This window comes from Oncorhynchus kisutch, linkage group LG4 (genome assembly GCF_002021735.2).
Source record: "Oncorhynchus kisutch isolate 150728-3 linkage group LG4, Okis_V2, whole genome shotgun sequence".
NCBI classification, from domain to species: domain Eukaryota; kingdom Metazoa; phylum Chordata; class Actinopteri; order Salmoniformes; family Salmonidae; genus Oncorhynchus; species Oncorhynchus kisutch.
Genome location: NC_034177.2, coordinates 42,937,676 through 42,957,597, shown reverse-complemented (window position 1 = coordinate 42,957,597; position 19,922 = coordinate 42,937,676). Strand labels below are relative to the sequence as shown.

General features: G+C 40.9%; 1 protein-coding gene across 1 annotated transcript in view; it reads right to left on the bottom strand.

The window, feature by feature from the left end:
- Positions 1–19,922, bottom strand: part of tmtc2b (transmembrane O-mannosyltransferase targeting cadherins 2b) — a 169,895-nt gene that overhangs the window by 12,296 nt on the left and 137,677 nt on the right. Inside the window, exons 9-11 of the mRNA XM_020481051.2 lie at positions 11,786–11,867; positions 9,739–9,853; positions 3,282–3,345 (exon numbers count right to left, since the gene is read on the bottom strand). Of these exons, the coding sequence (XP_020336640.1) occupies positions 3,282–3,345; positions 9,739–9,853; positions 11,786–11,867 (261 nt within the window). The remainder of the gene's footprint in view (positions 1–3,281; positions 3,346–9,738; positions 9,854–11,785; positions 11,868–19,922) is intronic.

Here is a 19,922-nt window from a genome sequence, read left to right as displayed (position 1 = left end):
ACACACAAGACACTTCTCACGTCTTCACATATCTCAGTGTGAAAGATACTAATTTTAGATATGACTTCTACAGGAACACTTGGATGGATCGCACAGCTTCAGCTTCACGCTCTATCTTTTTCTCATATTTACTGCTGAGCACCAGAAGAATGAAGCTATCTTATACAATAATAAGATGTCTTCACAGCAGGGACTGCCTGTGTGTGCATGCAAGTCATTCATTTATTGGACAAAATGCTTGCCTTAACTCCATCTATGATAGCCTAATCATGGAGACTCACCTGAGTGTACCAATGTTCACATTTGTACTTTCTACTGGTCTTCTAACAAAATGGGGGATTAAACAGCGCAATAAGCATTCTAATAACTGCACAAGGGAATAGGGGAGACCGGGGTTCTGTGTTACATAGGTTGCTTTTCACAGTATAGTTTAGTCTGTTACTCCCAATCTAGAGGGTGCTGTGTAGTCTAGTCATTTTAAGGTTAAAATGTGTGACTACTTTGAGGTGAAGGGAATTTGTGTGTTTTTATGGGAGGTGAAAGTATAGTCTTGGTATTTTCATTGTTTGAACTATGGGAGTCAGATATTCATGAACAATTGTTTGTTGGAATGAGGAAAGGGATAGCTATATTTCAAACTTATTTTCAAAGTTGCTAGGTCAAGACATGTGGTAATTAGCATAATCTAGTTTTTATGCTCAGTTGGAGAGAGTTATATAATAAGTTATACTTACAAAGTATAAACTGCGTAATTTTGTAAACAATATTGTTCAATCAAAATAACCTGGCTATTTCTAAGACTGTAGGCTACATTCATTTCTTTATTTCAAGTAGACAGTGTTTTGATAGGTAAGATCTCCCATTTTGGAATAAGCTACAAGGACTAAAGGGAAGCCATTTCAACCCAAGACCTTGGTCTTTCTAATAATGTTGAAAAGAGTCTCATCCTATAGGCCTACAGGTGAGAAAAAAAAGTCAAAAGTGTGACACACAGCCCCGGACTCCCCTAATCTAATGCATTGCACTGTTACCGACAACATTTTATGGAGGAGAAATCAAATGATGATTTAGTCTGCATTTCATCAAATTCAACACTGCATTCACTTTCTGTCCATGTGGGTACCAAAAAGTATGCTTTGGGAACACCCTGCGTTCTGTGGTGATTGGCTTATGATTTGCTCGTGGCAAAGGAGATCGAACCGATGAGACCTTTAAGATTCTCAAACAATGGCCTCTAACACACTCCCGACATGCTCTGAATTTTAATTCACATGTAAAGCACAGTCAGGGGTTGAATTGTTAAAATGTCATGGTATATCAAAAATGCAAAAATGCTGACTGGAGCCTGCATTTGTTCCTTGAGATTAATAAAATACAACACCAAAAGTTTAATTTAGGGGCTTTAGGATTTTGTATGTTATTTTGAAGCTAATTTCCTGCAATTCTACATTGGGAGAGGTGTAGTTGCCCTTTAATTAACCATATGTTTGGTTAGTTGTCATGAACGTCGTCAGGGAAATGACCGGACTAAGGGGCAGCGTGGTGAGCGTACATTTCTTTTTATTTTGAATGTCGTCAACAAAAACAAGAGCCAACAAAAACAACAAAAACAACAAATACAAGAAAAAACAAGAAACAACAACCATGACGCTGACTAGGGCTACAGGCCACTAACAAAGTCAACCACCCACAACTAAGGTGGAAAAACAGGCTGCCTAAGTATAATTCCCAATCAGAGACAACGATAGACAGCTGTCCCTGATTGAGAAACATACCCGGCCAAAACATAGAAACAGAAAACATAGAAACTAGAATTCCCACACTAGTCACACCCTGGCCTAACCAAAATAGAGAATAAAAGCCTCTCTATGGCCAGGGAATGACACTAGTGGTGTTTCTGTACTGTACAATGTACAGTAGGCCTAGTGTACATGTGATGGCAGAGTTTGTACAAATTACCACCCGATTGATAGGTTACAAATCATCATGATATCATTCTGCCAGGTAGGTCTACTTTGGAGTCAACATTTAATTAGAAAGGGTTTTGGGGAAAGCCTTAGAAATGACTGTTTGGGTACGCTGACTGGCAACACAACACACATGGTCGCTCACAAACAGGCGTTACTTCTTCAGAAAGTTGCAGGAAATACAAATCACTGATTAATTATTTTAACTAATTATGAGAAACTAGTTCAATTGAACTACCCTACCGCTCTAAACTAGTTTAGGGACAACCAGTTGTTTGAGCTGCGTGCTCTTGCTGCCCGACAGATGATATTCTGCTCAAACTAGGCTACGAGTGTGGCGTGTTGTTTTTGTGCGCAGCACACATCGTGAGGGGTATGTTGATAGGCTACTGATGTTACGATTGTCTATTTTATCCCTCCCTCATCACCTCCTCTCCATTTGGCCAGACTGTCGTTTTTGTCTCCAGAGTGCCTCTGCTAAGGGTTTCAGATATTTTCGCTGTAAAAAAAAATCCAGAATCGTACACTTTTTGACTTTTTTTTTCTTCCTAACAAGGGTTATCTAAATTCACCTTTAGTCGCACTGAATTATAGAAATGAGCTCCACACTTCACCTTCCACTCTTTGATGTCCTGTCTCTATTAATGCATTGCTTTGAACTACATTATGACAATAATGAGGATCTTTCTGCTCTAAAACGGTGGGAATTTGATACAGGATAATACAAGATAGTTCATTGAAAGCACACAACTATTTGCACATTTTTTACACTCTATATTACATAAACACGGTGGGCAAATGTGGTGGGTGTAAATTGTGTATGTTGTACGTTTACATCTACAGGAAACATTTCTGTTGGCTGAATCAAACATCACGACGGGTGACACTGTCCAGACAAACTCGGATTGTTCCTTGACAAGTGATTTCTTCTAATCAGGATGGAACTAACATTAAGACCACAGAGGCCAAACATTATGTCCCCCACTGCAGTTCAAACAAAGTCAAATCTGTGTCGTCAAATGATACTCAACTACTTGAGTCTATTCATTATCCACACAGCAAAGCCCTGTGACTAAGTGTTATTATCATTATTCCTTTCAATCGGACCACCCTTAAATTGCCCTGGCCCCTCCTTTGAAGTCCCTGATTGATGCTACACAAACAAACCTTAGAGCTCCGATGACTTGACAATGCAGGCCTTTGTGAGGAAACAGGCAGAGCAGTGATTGGTCAGAGAGCCACACAGCCAGTGATTGCAGACAGAGTGTCCATCATGTTGAGTAATAATAGGTCAACAGAGGTTGATGTACTCACGTTAGGTCTTATGCTGGCTGCCTGTCCGTAATACTTCTCGGCTGCGTCGTTGAGACTGGCTTGTCTGCAAAGGAAAGCACAAAAAGCAATCATCCCTCATCTTTATTGCTTCGAACTTCAGAGGGTTCATAAGAGACCTTGAACTCTGTCTGTTTAATGCTGCTACGGGGTCAGTAAGGTTAGGCCACGGCGGAGAATGCCGTGTAGCAACGAGAGGAGTCAATGAAACAGGCAATTTGTTGCAGGCCTTTCAGCAGACAGCCCTCCATGCTGAGTGGTGTACAGCATGCCCTGATTGTTTTCATTATATCCTGGGTCGCAACCTTTGTGTCATGATCTTTGACCTGCGTGTCATTACAATAGGCCTCTCATCAACCATTGCCTTAGTAAGAACAAACATCACTTCAAAGGCCTGTCCCCTGTCTTCTATCTATTGTTTTTGGTACTGTCGCTGGGGTTGAAAACTAGGAAGGAGGCCTAGGAAGGAGATTATCACAGAAACCCATGTGAAAATGTGTTGCAAGTTTATGTACTTTACAAAAATTGGGAGCATCATATCATGATTTTTAATTGTACTGTACAAACACACCAACAAAACATGCAGTGCAAACAGTATAGTAATGTAAGGTAAAGGCACCTCTAGACAGATGGGTAGCCTGCAAATCCCAGAAGACTAGAAGTACTTAGAGTCTGTCGATTCTCCAATAAAAGTTACAGTCAAAACAAGAACGTTCTCCATATGTTCATCATCTCCATCCACAATATGCTACACTAGTAAACTTAGATTACTGTCCTACCTGACTGTGTGACTCTTTCCCTTTGGCCAAGAGTTTTTCCGTTTATTCATATTCCTATAAATCAGAAATCATTTTTACAACCCACAGCTGCATTTCACTGATGGTAGCAATTGTCTCACTGCAAACAGTTTAACTTTGACAGAGTCAAGGACGGAGTCAACGACTGCTGGCTCCGGAGTCCCGAGTCGTAATGATGAAAGCAAGACCATCTGAACTGAACAGGGCTTTCATTAAGCCTGTCTGGCCATATTAAGGAATCTTCCTCCATATTGCAGCGCTATACAGCCACTTTCACATTCCACGACTAGCACGACAACACCCCGAAGATATCCATACCTGAGTTATCTCTGAACCCAGAACAAAATCTCATAGTCTGTCAAAAGAGACTAATACCTGACCTACAGGTTATTCTGCAGAGCATAAGTGCTGTCATATTCTTGTTGAACTTTAATCAGAACACGTTATGATTTCAAGTTTCAAAAGACGTATGTACGGGATATGCATGGTATACATCGTCTAACAAAATCCTTACTTGCAGGTTCTTTATCGATAACGAAACAACAATGAGAAATAATAAAAGATAAGAATATGAACATAACGTTTGATAGGTCAAGAGGCAAGAGAAGCAGTTCTGATAAATGCGCAGTACTCATCTTCTCATGTCAGTCTGCGTTATTGATAATAATAGCAAAATCCCAAGTTCTCTCTAGAATCCAATATTTCAATCACCACAATATCCAGCGGTAGGGAGGAGTTTCCCTCATTCAATTTTCATTTTGCCAAATCAGAATGTCACATTTGAGATGCTAAAACAAAAAATGCACACAAAATAACAAATGATACACAACACCATTAAGCTTCCTTTGAGACCAATGTTGTTAAGCAACAGTGGTAATGGCTGGTCAACAGACATGGGTGGATCCTTTCACCGTGAGGTGACACCAGTAGTGGTATGAGGGACTGGGATGGAGTCTGTGGTGTGAAATGATATGGTGAAGATGTTTTGTACGGACATGCGATTAAACTCAAGAAAAGAACACAACTTGGCTTCGGCATCTGTCATACTATATCCATCAATGAGGATTGAGAATCATTGAGAATCCTTACTCAGTGCAGAGAGCCCTGCCTCCCTCCAATAACTGTTGATACAGTTCAGTCCAAGGCCTTTGTATAGGAGGTGTGGATACTGGCATGTGTCACTGTTATTCACAAGTTATCACTATGAAAACTCAAACACACTGGTTTCTATTTTCGACTTGGGACAAAATGCACCTTAGTTTGCAATTTCGTCATGTAAAAACCGGGGCACTGGCATTTTCCAGTCCTAATGCCTGGTTCTGCAATTTACCTGTCTAACATCAGCTTGCTGGCGCTGTGGTTGGAGGAGTGGCAATATTTAAAAACAAGGGCAAAAGTGACAATTTCACACAGCTCTAAGGAGTGTGTTGAAATGTACGGAATGGGTACCAAGAGGAAAATGGGAGAGGGTCATGCTTGTGTTATTAAAACATATTCTGCTAATACTAAAATGACAGAATTGCATTGCATTTTTCTCAGACCTGCAAACAAGATAACAGATTGATGCAATGCTTTTACTATAAAGGAGAACTTTCCACCCCTACTCTTGTCCACGGTGGTCTTTCCCACAACCTTCTGGCCCGCAGCTCTGTGCATCAAAATTCCTGTGTTGCCATGTCATGCTTATAGGACATAAAAACAATTCTAAAACTGTATATTTAAGGCTCTGACCTGTCCAAGAAGTGAAGGTAAACGGTAGGCATGTTTTCTGCTATCCACTTGATGTTTTAATCATTATTTTGGGTATAGGGGAGAGCCATCCAGTTTCATTTCAGAGAGTCTGATGTAACCCTTATTATAAATAACATTCACTCGCTAATGGGATGTTTTAAGACCCACAAAAAGCAGGTCTTAACAGTTGATTTTGGCGGAAGAGTTGTGCTTTATGTGCCGGTGCATCTCATATTCAGAATCATAAAAAACATGATTGGTTTCCCCCCATTTTGTTTAAAAACAAAGCATAGCCTTAATCAAGGCTGGTTAACCAAAATGTGTCTTCCCTCTGAATTAGAGAGGTGTGGGGGGCTGCATTAATCAAAGTCTTCGGCGCCCAGGGAGCAGTTGTTGTTGGGGGTTAACTGCCCTGCTCAAGGGCAGAACAGCAGATTTTTCAACCGGCTGGCTCGGGAATTAGAAACAATTACCTTTCGGTTTCTGGCCCAATGCTCTTAACCGCTAGGCTACCTGCTGCTGTCAGGTTTACAGCATCGCATAGGCACATCTTTTTTTTATCCTGGCCATTTGCCAAGTAGCCTATGAATAAAGGGGTTTTAAATGGTCTACTGAGAGTGCTGTGAAATATATTAGAGATTTTTACCCTGATGCTTTTTCATTATTCACAATTCACATACCCGCATACTTCATTATGCTTGTTCAAGTAGACTACCCATTTCCATTTTAAAGAGCGCCCCTCGTCCGATTACCAAAGACACGCTACTCCAAACTATTCAGTTCTCCTATAATGCCATATCAACAGCATTTTGTTAGAGAATCTGCCTCGCACAACAATACAAATAACAGGAGCCTATTATTTTTTTTATAGATGTGTGAATGCTACGCATAAAGACATTTAGGTCGACATGTGCACATTTTGTACAAGTGCCATTGTACGAGAGAAGCGACTTATGATATCATGCTTCTGACCACACACTATTTAGCTTGTTTTCTGTTTCATATCAAGCCCTCTGCTACCCTTACCCTAGGCCTAGGCTAAGAAGGCTGGTTCCACAGCAATGTACTGTCTTTTTTTATCCTGGCCTTGCAAAGTAGCTATCCATAAAATCTGTTTAAATGGTCTATTTCAATTTCAGTGCCTCGAATTGAAAATATACTGCACATTCTTAAACATACACACACACATATGCCTACCTGCATACTTAATTTAGCTCGTTCAAGTATCCATCCCCATCTCCAAAGACCATATCTCATCCGGTTACCAAAGCTGCGCTCCTCCAAACGTATTTAAATGATTCAGTTCTACAATACAGTACCAATGGTAGGCCTAGGCTATATTTTTCTTATTTTCTTATTGCCTCATACATACAATACAGTATTTTTTATTTTAGGAGAAGAGTGATGCGTAAAGGCATGTAGGCTAAGCTAGGCTCATTGAAGCCAATTACAACAATGTTATGTTGACTGCCAACTCCCCAAACATAGTAGGCTAATGAGAAAACACTGGATGTTGATTGGCCAGTGAGTGGCCAAGCCCTCGTCACACCTATTACTTGTTATTCCTCAAAACCCAGCCTTTCGCGCTACTGTGAGCTATTGTTCTCATAATTCCGGCTGTGAAAATAGCAAAACATATTTCTGACACACTACAGGACCTATAGCGCTACTGCCAACCCTTATATTTAAGCGTTGGCAGTTAAAATAGAGCACCCTGTGTTTGTGCAAATCGAGAAAGCAGAGCCCAAGCTAACACCGCAATTGAGCAGCATGGATCATCATTTATCAACTAAGAGTTGAATAAACAAATACTTCACACAAAATGACCATCATTCAAAGCAGTATTACTTATTTTCTCAACAATAACTCCTTGCGTAACCTCATTCAACTGTTTAACAAATAGTCTTTCAAAAGTAACTTAAATAGTGCCCCATACCAGAAATTGTGCAGCGATGACAAATATGGGTTTGGTGTCTAACCGTGACCGTAACCATGTGTTGCGATAACCGCAATCATATTCAGAATAGAATTTCTTCTCGAGAATTAATCTAATTCTATATAATTTTCAAGTCTATAAACATATCATTATCAGACTGGCGAACTGGAGAGCCGCCAAACCATTGTCACCAGACAAACAAGATCTTTCATACGAGTGGCAAAGTATTGCCAGGGGGTAGTGGCTTGTGAGAGCACAGCGAGCACAATGAGAGAAGACGACAAACTTCTGCCGTCGGTTAGACCCAAGTCCTCTGAGATAAAGCTGCTGGGAAGAGAGGCAAGAGAGGAGAACTAGAAGAGGATGGAGTGGAAGAGAGGGAGGGAAAATAGGGATCATGAGTGAATGAAAATAAAGAACTCCCTGGATGAAACAATGTTGGAACATATTTCACATCAGCAACACGACCGCCGAGCCCTCTGTCGTCGAGCCCTGACAGTTGGTCATCTAACGATGCTTTATTAACCCCAGTACAGACGCACAGACACACAAGTCAAACAGCCGGCAGCACAGTACATCTAACGCAGTTTCAAAAAACGAACTTAATGAACAAATTGCTTCAGCAACAACAGACAGTGTACGATATGTGTACTAACTACGGCGAGCCCATCTGTCTCGAGCAACAACACACACAAACGTTACACAAATGTTCCTTGTTCCTTCTGTCAAACAAGTCTGGCTTCCCGGAAGTGTGTTGTGACATCACACAGCTAGTGAACGGTGGGTCTGGCATGCAGAGGGATTTGAGCACTTAAAGGGCAGCATTAGCACATTCCCCTGAGAGACAGCACTCAGCCAGCCTTCCCTTCCCTTCGCCTGCCAGCTGATGCCGCTGCTCAGTAGCCCTACGAAGGTTTGGAATAACGTGCTGATTGTTTAAAGAAGGCCGGGGGAAATGGATAGTGAGGAAGTAAACTTGTCAAAGACCAAGGGCCCCAGAGAGCAATAAGAGAAGGTTTTCACATCTGAAAGCCCAGTCCCCCATCCTCCCTATTCAGATTCACTAGTATCCCCCACCAGCCTTTCACGTCTTGGTTCCAAGACAAACACATAAAGAACATGAGTTCCAGAGCGATGCCAGCGCAGTGGTGGGGAGCCCCTTGCTGAGCCCAGCCTGAGACCCTCTTTAACAGCCAGGGGTCCGGACCCTGGAAGAGGCTCTGTAAAGCATGGCCAGCTCTGCTGGTGGTGCTGCACATCCCCCTGGATCAGAGTGCTGTGCAGTGGGCCACCATGTGAAAACCAGCTGGATAAAGACATTATATAGCACTGCATGACACAGCCTCTTTCTGTCTTTGGTAAAGAAAGTGAACTGCAAAAACTACCTCAGTGAAGCACAATGATTCAAGACATCGCATTAACGATTTTAGTAGTCGTAATTTCCCACAGCCAGCAGTAGTAATTCTCACACAGATAAACCCTGATTTACCCTAATAAGTCTAAACAAGGGACATCTCTAAACTAGTAAATATAATATTATTGGCTCTAAGCTGAGCTCCCTCAGTCTGTGTGGCATACTGTAAATTGGCACGTTCCTCTATTTACACATTTCCACTCGCGGCTTGTGCCTCAAACACAACAACTTGCGGCTTCCAGGAGAACTGTGAGTCAGACGCCGCGCTGCTGAACTTTGCTCTGATTTTAAACGGGCTTTTCATGAATGAGCCAGAAACAGCAGAGGGAGTGCAGAGGGAGGCACGTAGCTGCGTGGCGTTCTAAGACAAGATGGCAGCTCCCTGGCTACCGCTGCAGCAACAGAGAAGGGGATTACAGCAGCCGGCAAAGTAAATCACACTGGCAGTAGAGCGCTGTAATCCCTGAGATAAAGTGTACAGACCATAGACGCTCTCCCTCCCTCCCCCAGCTCTTGTCCCCTCCCCTCCCTCACAGTGTGTCCGTCCCATCCAACACTCACCTGAGCATGTGGGCTGCACTGAAGACAACATCAAACTCCCCGCTGTCCAGACGCGCCGCCTTCTCAGCCATCTCAGCCGCTTCCAGAAGACGAGACTCCTCCAACAAAAACTGACCTGGGAGCAGCCAGAGAGAACAGAAACACCAAGTTAAAATGCTGTATGTGGATGTATTCCTAGAGTGGGATGAATACTTTCTGGGAATATTGTGTTTGGCCCGTGGAGATAGGGCGGACAGCGGACGGCCTACCAATGATTTGCTGAAACACAAGATACAAGCAGAGCGTACCATCGCTCTTTGGGTATCGCTCAGGTCCATTTGTCCAATTAGGAGGATCTTGATAGATATGTTTCTCTGACATGTGCGTCGGGTCTGGCTGGAGTTCTGCATGTCTGAGGTGCAGCTGAAATTATAGAGCAGGGCCTTTGTAGCCCATCCTATTGAGGCTAGAGTGTGGATCTCTGATGGGGGCATGAACTGGGGTCGGACCTCTCGGAGAGGGTCAGGTTTGTGGAGGAATTAATAGCCTGTTGGTTTTGGTGAGCTCCACTACTGTACAATGCTCCCAGACCACTGGTGGAAACCAAGCATATTTTCCTAAATAGCTGCGGATGAAATGTAGACCTTGCTGCTACAGGTCTTAGGTAAAGGAGAGACCACTTCGGCACTGACTGATTTCCAATGTATTGCAGAGCACCTCCATGTTAGAAACACTGCTATGGCAGGGGATAGATTTCAATATGTCAACGGTTGTTTCATTGGAGTGGTTAAGAATACGTGAAAGCTGTTCCTTAAAATATCAAGACATTTTTACGAAAGATTGATCACACGGTACATTACCACAAATTCTTCTGCTGGCACTCGCTCTCAAACCCACGTTTCAAAGAGGACACTTGAAGTGACCTTAGTAGAGATCAAATGGGTTGTTTCTCGATCAAATGGTGTTCAGCAGAAAAGACATGTCAACTGTCACGTTCCTTCTTTCCACGTCTGTGCACATGTCATATTTGAGAACAATGTGAGGAAATTGGGGTTTATCTTCATTGGTCAATAGTGTGAATATTCCCTCACGCTATCCTCCCCAACCAGCCACGTACACAACCTTAATACAGGAAGAGAGGTCAGCCAGCATTGCTAACTACCTGGAAGGGATCCAGTCAAGATGTGTGTCTGTGTGTGTGTGTGTGTCTCTTTTGGTTCAAAAACCCACAAGAGAGAGTGGTCCTGAGAAATGACTTGTTCTCGGGGTTGGCCTCAATTCAGATTAAATTTATTTTTATTTTTTATAAATCCAATTCAAGTAGTAAACAGGATACAGAATTGCAATTTTGAATTAGAATGAAAGGAAATACCTCTTCTATTCTACCTCAAATATCGCTTCTATTCTATATTAGGTCTAGTCTATAAAAATATCCATCTTGTACATAAAACATCAAACATGTCGTTATATACATACAGTATTGTTGAAAAAAATGATTTTCAGGACAAACTCTTAAACTGAATGATGAAGGAAAACAAAACCTGTAGGCAAATATTCTAAGTTATTATATTTCAATAATCACTTAGATTTTGTTCAATATGGAGGGAAAAATACCAAACAAATGAAATGGTTGGTGGAAATATAATTGTCTATTCTAAGCACTAAGTGTTAAAAGAGCATATGAACATTGTTTCCAGAGAAAAGTTATTTATTCTTTGGTATCTGGAAGTGTGACCTGTCAGATTTAATGAAACTCATGTTTTATGACTGAGTGGAATTTCTTTGAATTGCACTGAATTCAATTCTACTTCCTGCCACTCAAACTCAAAATAAAAATTCTACATCCTGTGGAGTTTGGCCAATTCAATTTGAATTTCAACTCATGAGTTGAATGAGGTCAGAACAGTGTAACATACAGATATTATTTGTTGTAGTGCAAAAGTACACTATTTGGTTGGTTCAATGTGGCCAATGGCATGTCAGAAGATTAACCTTAGTATACAGCATAACCTTTATATCATTTTGGTAAATCAAAAGAAACCCAAAACCCCCAAACTGTACTACTTACCATAGTGCATATAGCAATTTCCTTTAGTGGGGTCTAGTTGGATGGCCTTCAGAAAGTACCTCTCTGCTCCGGTCTTCTGACCCTAAGAAGGGAGATTAATTAGATACATTGTTACTATTTTTGCCGTTGCTATGCCGTCAATTTCAATATAAAAACATAATTTTACATGTCAAAGCTGATTTTTGCCAAGCCACAAACGAACTGTAACATTAAATCTTAATAAGAAGACATAAAAACACATGTAACTACATTATTCTTTTAACACCTTGTGTCATCCTACGAAAGATTTAATCTCAAAGTACACAATGTCATGCTTGGCACAGTTGACTGCCTGGTCTGAGCATTTAATCATAACACACTTCTATCTGTACAAATAACACTTGTATGACCGCAAAAGCGGTGTGTGTGGCCAAACTACTGCAGCTGAGAGAGCGAGACCCAACAGACATGCACACACACGCATACAAATGCACACACACACACGCAGTACGACATAGAGACATAGATCTTGAGAGAGGGCGTGGAGAGGCATGCTGGGTTACTCGAGCCTGATGAGGGGCAGCAGCAGCAGTGACAGATTGGGGCCCAGAGGAGCCAGCCCCCCGGGGGCCTCAGAGAGCTGGACCAAATCACTGCTAACACACAGAGGCTCCAGCCAGCACAGCTGCCTCTCTGTCTCACGCACACAACACTGGTCTCATCTGTGTATCAGCTGCACTCTGATCAACAATACATCTATATTCTATAAACATAATGCCAGTTATCAATCATTGCCTATAGAAATCTAAATATAAGAAATGCCACAGTATTTTAAATTATTTTTTTTAAAAAGCAGCAAGGACACCCTTAATTGTACAGTACATATGCCAGTAACTATAATAAATTATGTTTATGCATTCCATTATATAGAATGAAAGAAGACAATTCCTACATTTGAATTGCAAAGTCTTTAAAAAAAAGCCATTTATCTAAACATTGCAATCCGATATGGATTTTATTTCACCTTTACTTTATCAGGGAATCATACTGAGACCAAGGTCTCTTTTACAGATGAGCCCTAAATGACAGAAATGACAGAAAATACACACATCAATATACTGTATAAATACATGCCTCCATTTTTTCACTGTGCTGACCTTCAATAACTCAAGAAGTATCCACAAGTGTTAATGTTTGAGTGTAATATTCATTGATGTGATGGAACATTTTACGAGCAATAAGTACATGTTTAATGCAGCTCAAGGCGTGAAAGTGACAGTAACAGAGCCAGTGCGAAAGGCATTATTTCTGTATGCTTTCACACTCAAATTCACAAATAGTACAAAGCACTCAGTTGAGGAGCAGCTGGAATAGTCATAACATCAGCATATTTCTGTTTACTCAAGTTCAGACAAAATGTCTGGCAGGAAACCACGTTATGACAATTTAATGCACTGGCTCTCATTGTGCGTGTGGTTTTGAATGGACCCGGATAGTCTAATGTTCATTTCACAATATTGATAGAGAATCTACATTGTATGAGGTACATACATTGCAGGTTTGACTGAGAAGTGAGGAACTCTCTTTACTGATAAAAAGTTGTCAGGCAATGTGTGGAAAATGACTCCATTGATGTTCTCATGTTTTGAATCCATGCTTTGCCTTATCAGTCTTAGGAGTTCTCTGAGCAGATTGTTGAATGAAATCCAGCTGCATAATTTCAACACTTAGAGCCCATGAGCTTTCCCTCTCACAACTGTCAGGTATCCAGATCAAAACAATATTTAGTGTGGTGGATTGTATGTAGTTGTCACGATCATTTAGAGATGGATTGGACCAAGGTGCAGTGTGGTAGGCGAACATCTTACGAACACCCAAAATATAAAACAAACGTAAAGTTCTGCATGCTACACAGCACCTATACAAAATCAAGGTCCCACAAACAAAAGGTGGAAAAACGTTGCCTAAGTATGATCCCCAATCAGAGATAACGATAGACAGCTGCCTCTGATTGGGAACCATACCCGGCCAACAAAGAAATAGGAAAACTAGAATGCCCACCCTAATCACACCCCGACCTAACCAAATAGAGAAATAAAAAGGCTTTCTAAGGTCAGCGTGACAGTAGTAGAGGTCATCACGGATCCACCTGTACCCAAATACCCGACACCTGATGCTTTCAATAACCTTTGTATCCCTCATTTACTCAAGTGTTTCCTTCATTTTGGAAGTGACCTGTAATATGGATGAAGAGTTATTGAAACAAAATGGAATATAACGTTGCGAATGAATTTCGGAATGACACAATTTCATGTGAAGACCTGCATCACTATAGTGAGAGCTTATTGTGCAATTTCTAAAATGATGTATTTGAATGTTTTTGGAGCATTTTTTTATGTATTTTCTTCTTCGGGAGCCCATACTACACAACGAGGATGAGGAACTGATTTGCTGTTTGGGGTAAGTTTCTATAAAACATGTGAAATCACTAAAAAGGTTTCTGGACCCATCTATAATATGTCATTTTACATCAAAAATAGAGAGTTGGTTGTAAAAATAAAACTTCTTTAACTGGACTTTAACTGAAGGAAGGGCCAGTACAGATTCAAATGTGAAATCTGCAGTAGAGAGAAAGATGGAAATGTTATAATCTATGCTGCTGCTCTTGCTTTTTAAGAGAGTGGAACATGGCACCTGTATCTTGTTGTTGTTGTTGGCCAATCATAAGTCATCAAAGCAGCAATAATCATAGAGCCTCTAGATATCTAATCAATGGAAGACGGAATGAAAAGTTAAAGGAGAAGGATAGGCTACAACGACCCAGAGCCAACAGGTAGGCTGCTACTTAATACTCTGAATGGAGTTGTTTTTATTTGTAACTGTAGGATGAGAAAGGTCATGCACTGCAGCCTCAATTAGCATAGCTAATAGCTTAACTAGCTTCTCCCGGTTTGATGCAGTCAAGACAGGTAATCATATTTGATGATAAATAAACTAGCTATGACAGCTAAACTAATATAGCGCGAGTCGGCTTGGTTGGTTGCTGTCTCTCGTCTCTCCCTCCCTGTTCCCCGTGTTACTCGCTCACAATACGGCCCCTCCCCCATCTGCCAGAGCGGCACCTCTCTCTCCCTCCTCTCCGCCTTTATCAGCTCTGGTTAATTTAGTAGGTTAAAAAAGGACTTTTCTGCTGTTTCCCTCACTCGGATCGGGTCTGGATCCGACCAGGTCTTTACAGAATGGATCTAGTTGTCATCGGGTCCGTTCAGAAAGGGTCTCTATATAAAATAAATGAATTCATGCATTTTGTTTCTGGGTGGGAAAGCCCCAGAACCATTTCAGAACGAGTCCAACTTTCTGGACCCGTGAAGTCCTCTAATATGTAGCCAATGCTCTAAACCTGTCTGTGCAGTAAACACAGTAACAGCAGTAGAGAGAAAGCATCATAATAATTATGTTTGATGGATGGCCTGACAGCCTGCAGTGTTTGGAAGAATCTCTCTCTCTCTCTCTCTGACTGTTTGGTAAGGTGGAGAAATAATATGAAAAAAATCCCTGCCACCCATATCCACTTCCTATTCAGTTTCAACTCATTATAGAGGTGCAATATCCTGTTTTCACACATACTGTATTTATTGTTAGTGGTGACCCCCTAATCTCCCGGTGACATCAGACGCGGAACAGATGTGTATTGCCGCTCTGGCAGCCACCAAGGTAATTATGAATGGAGCCTGCATCACACTAGGCCCGGAAATGACTTGTGAATGACTGAGTTCAATAACACACACCACCACGGTGCATATCTCCGAATGACACCATCCTCCACCATAATCGAGCGAATCACATCCCCCAATGCACCACTAACCCTCTCCATACCCACAAACCCCTGCCAGGATCTGAACCTAGGACCTCTGACTGGACAGCACAGACTTACACAGATTTGCAGATGTTATCACATGTTTCTAGCTCCAACAGTGCAGTAATAATATCTAGCAATACAATAACCAAAAAGCCCAAAAATGGAATAAATAAACATACATACCTGGGCCGTTTTAGATACAAATGTGTGCTGGGGCTGGTTCAGCCACTGCATTTTACACTATGATCTGTTCTTTCAAAATCATCTCAAGGTTAGCTAGCCTGTAAGTCTGACAGCGCTCTCCTCTCCTCATCCCATAATTTACACCCAGAGAAGAAAGGAGGCCATTGTCTATCTTTGCCTGAGATCCAGGCACACGGCCCTGAGCTCTGAACTCCCCACTTTCCTCTAAATCAATAGCCCTTTCTTAACTAAAACATCTACTTCTCACTCCTTATCAAATCAAATCAAATGTAATTGGTCCATACACATATTTAGCAGATGTATTGCGGGTGTAGCGAAAGGCTTGTGTTCCTAGCTCCAACAGTGCAGTAGTATCTAACAATTCACAAAAATACACACACACATCTAAAAGTAAAAGACTGGAATGAAGAAATATACAAATATTAAATCGAGCAATGTCGGACTGGCATTGACTAAAATACAGTAGAATATAATACTCATTCATATGTATATATTGTAAGGCACAAAGTAAACGTTGTTTAAACATTATTAAAGTGACTAGTGTTCTATTATTTAAGTGACTAGTGTTCCATTATTAAAGTGGCCAGTGATTCAGTGAGTTTTACCCTGCCTGCCATTTTTCTGCTTCTTTTAGATAAGTGTTTTTCACCCAGTGTATGCTGTGACAAATGTACATTTCAGAGATTGTGTCTAGTGGATTCTGTTAATCTTTACCAATTAGTGTCAGCTAACGGTCACCCCAGCACAAGTTTTTTTTATGCATGTGATGTCAGAATGCATTCACTGTTCCAAAATGTGATAGGCTTTACTGAGCCGGACAAACTTCTCTCTTCGATGAGAGCCTAAGCACATCCCCAGTGTTTCCCCAGATCAAGTACGCAGACATTTGCGCAGTCTTGCACAAACTTTTTCCCCCTGGCACATTTTCTGGCCGGTGCTCGCATTGCCTTCATTGTTGTTCTCCTTACAAATAATAACTTTGGACATGTGTGCGTTCCTATCAAAGTAAGTGCCTTATTTTCTCTATATAGTGTTGTCGTTTCTACTGTAGCATACAGTATGAATGGAGCATAATGTATTTACAGTTTTATTTACATTTTCAAGTACTGGTGACAAATCATGCATTCTGATTATTGCATCTATTGTAATGGACACCTATGATGTTGTCACGACTTCCTCCAAAGTCGGTTCCTCTCCTTGTTCGGGCTGCGTTCGGCGGTCGATGTCGCCGTAGCCATCGCAGATCTACCTTTCATTTTCAATTTTTTTTGTCTTGTCTCGTCTTCCTGCACACCTGGTTTACATCTCCTACTATTAACATGTGTATTTAACCCTCTGTTCCCTCCATGTCTGTGTGGGGTATTGTTTATTGTCAAGGTTTATTGTCAAGGTTTATTGTCAAGGTTGGCATGCTTCCGGCTGGTCTACTACCGGTTTTGTTTTACCAGTGCTTTGTGGCAGCCGGTACTTTTGCTGCATCACTTGTTCTGTGGGCATTTGTTTTGTGACGCGGTTGCGTTCTGTATTATGATTGCCTAAGTAAAGTGCTTTGTCCATTCATCTCTGATCTCCTGCGCCTGACTTCCATGCACCAGCTACACCAACCATTGATGTGTGTAAAATAGTTTTTTGAAGTTTGTATGATGAGCTAAGCTATTTGCAATCTATGTTTTGCACCATGTTTGTTGACATTATACAATGCATTCTGGGTGTCACGTAAACGTCTGTCAGACCAAACATGTTATAACAAAATGAGGTAAAGGAATGTTCCACTCATCTTTCAAGTAAACTTCCAGAAGTGAATGATGGTAGATGACACATCCCCTTTAATATAATTACATACTGCAAACTCATTTTGTCTCCTCTTCTTATCTTTGGTTTACGCAAAAAAACAAATATCGTGGCGTGCACAAACTACCCATCGTCGGATTACTTTAGATTTTTTTTGAAAGTGTTTTACTCAATTATTATAATAGTTAGCTAAATAAGACTGCTTGTGTTACGTCATTTTTCCCACAGTTAGCGCTAGGAGAAATGTAACCAACATTTTCCGGGTTTGGTGGATTGTGTTATGCTGTCGCTACTTCTATATATGTCTGAATAGTGCCATCAAAAACAAACTGTTCACATTCAGGACATAGCTTTGTAAGGGCTGTGTTTGTGCAAAATGTTTCTGTGAAAAAAGTGTGGCCAGCTCAAACGCTGACTGTTGCGTCAATCTAAACTGGACGTTCTAAATAAGTGTTCCAATCACACCGGCTTGAGCGTACGCTGCAGGGACCACTGTAGAATGATCACACCGGTTTGAGCGTATGCTGCAGGGACCACTGTAGAATGATCACACCGGTTTGAGCGTAACCTGCAGGGACCACTGTAGAATGATCACACTTGTTTGTTGGTATGTGTCAAAGGGTTAAGAAGTAACTTTTCTCTTAAATACCTGCAAAAAATGTTATTTAAACACATTACTCAGCTCACCATAGTTTTGTTCAACATGTAAGTAAGATCATGGATACATTTAAGGTTAAATGCTGAATACTCTAGCTTCTCCTTAATACATTATTTTTCTAATAAAATTTCTTCAGAACTGGCATACAGTTGAAGTCGGAAGTTTACATATACTTAGGTTGGAGTCATTAAAACTCATTTTTCGACCACTACACACATTTCTTGTTAACAAACTGTAGTTTTTGCAAGTCGGTTAGGACATTTACTTTGTGTATGACACAAGTCATTTTTCCAACAATTGTTTACAGACAGATTATTTCACTTATAATTCACTTAATCACAATTCCAGTGGATCAGAAGTTCAAACACTAAGTTGACTGTGCCTTTAAACAGCTTGGAAAATTCTAGAAAATGATGTCATGGCTTTAGAAGCTTCTGATAGGCTAATTGACATAATTTGAGTCAATTGGAGGTGTACCTGTGGATGTATTTCAAGGCCTACCTTAAAACTCATTGCCTCCTTGCTTGACATCATGGGGAAATCAAGATGCTGGAGGAAACGGGTATTTATTTATCTTGATTGTCCTGGATAGTCCTGACCCAACAAATTAATGGGACTTGAAAAAATCTCTGGTAAAGCACTGGAAATGAGGGGAGACCAACAGGAAGGGCCTGGTCCTTCTTAAAACCTGTTGAGTGTAGGGGGCAGTATTTTGATGTTTGGATTAAAAACGTACCCAAATGAAACAGCCTATTTCTCAGGCCCAGAATCTAGAATATGCACATAAATGTCAGATTAGGATAGAAAACACTCTAAAGTTTCCAAAACGGTCAAAATATTGTCTGTGAGTATAACAGAACTGATATTGCAGGCGGAAATCCAACCAGGAAGTGGCTTCTATTTTGAAAGCTCCATGTTCCATTGCATGCCTTCCCTCCATTTAAAAAAAATAGCGAGAAAGATCACATCACGTCAGGGGGATGGTTGGTTGTCAGCAGCGTTTTGCATGGCCAACAGAGGGGAACAGCCATTTTCTCTCTCTCTGCTATTGAAGAAGCTACTGTCCGGTTGAAATATTATCAATTTATATATTTTAAAAACAACCTTAGGATTGATTATAATAAACGTTTGACATGTTTCTACAAACTTTACGGATACTATTTGGAATTTTCGTCTGCCCTGTCATGACCGCTCGAGCTTGTGGATTTCTGAACATAACGCGCCAACCAAATGGAGGTATTTTGGATATAAAAATAATCTTTATGGAACAAAAGGAACATGTATTGTGTAACTGGGAGTCTCGTGAGTGCAAACATCCGAAGATCATCAAAGGTAAGCGATTAATTTTATTGCGTTTCTGACTTTTGTGACTTTGCTGCTAGCTGTTTGTAATGTTTTGTCTGCTGAGAGAGATGTCCTTACATAAACACTTGGTATGCTTTCGCCGAAAAGCTTTTTTGAAATCGGACATGCCAGGTGGATTAAGCTGTGTTTTGCTATATTGCACTTGTGATTTCATGAAAATTAAATATTTTTAGTAATTTAATTTGAATTTGGCGCTCTGCAATTCAGCGGATGTTGACGAAAATGATCCTGCTAACGGGATGGGTGCATCAAGAAGTTAACCACTCCAGAGGGCTCATCCC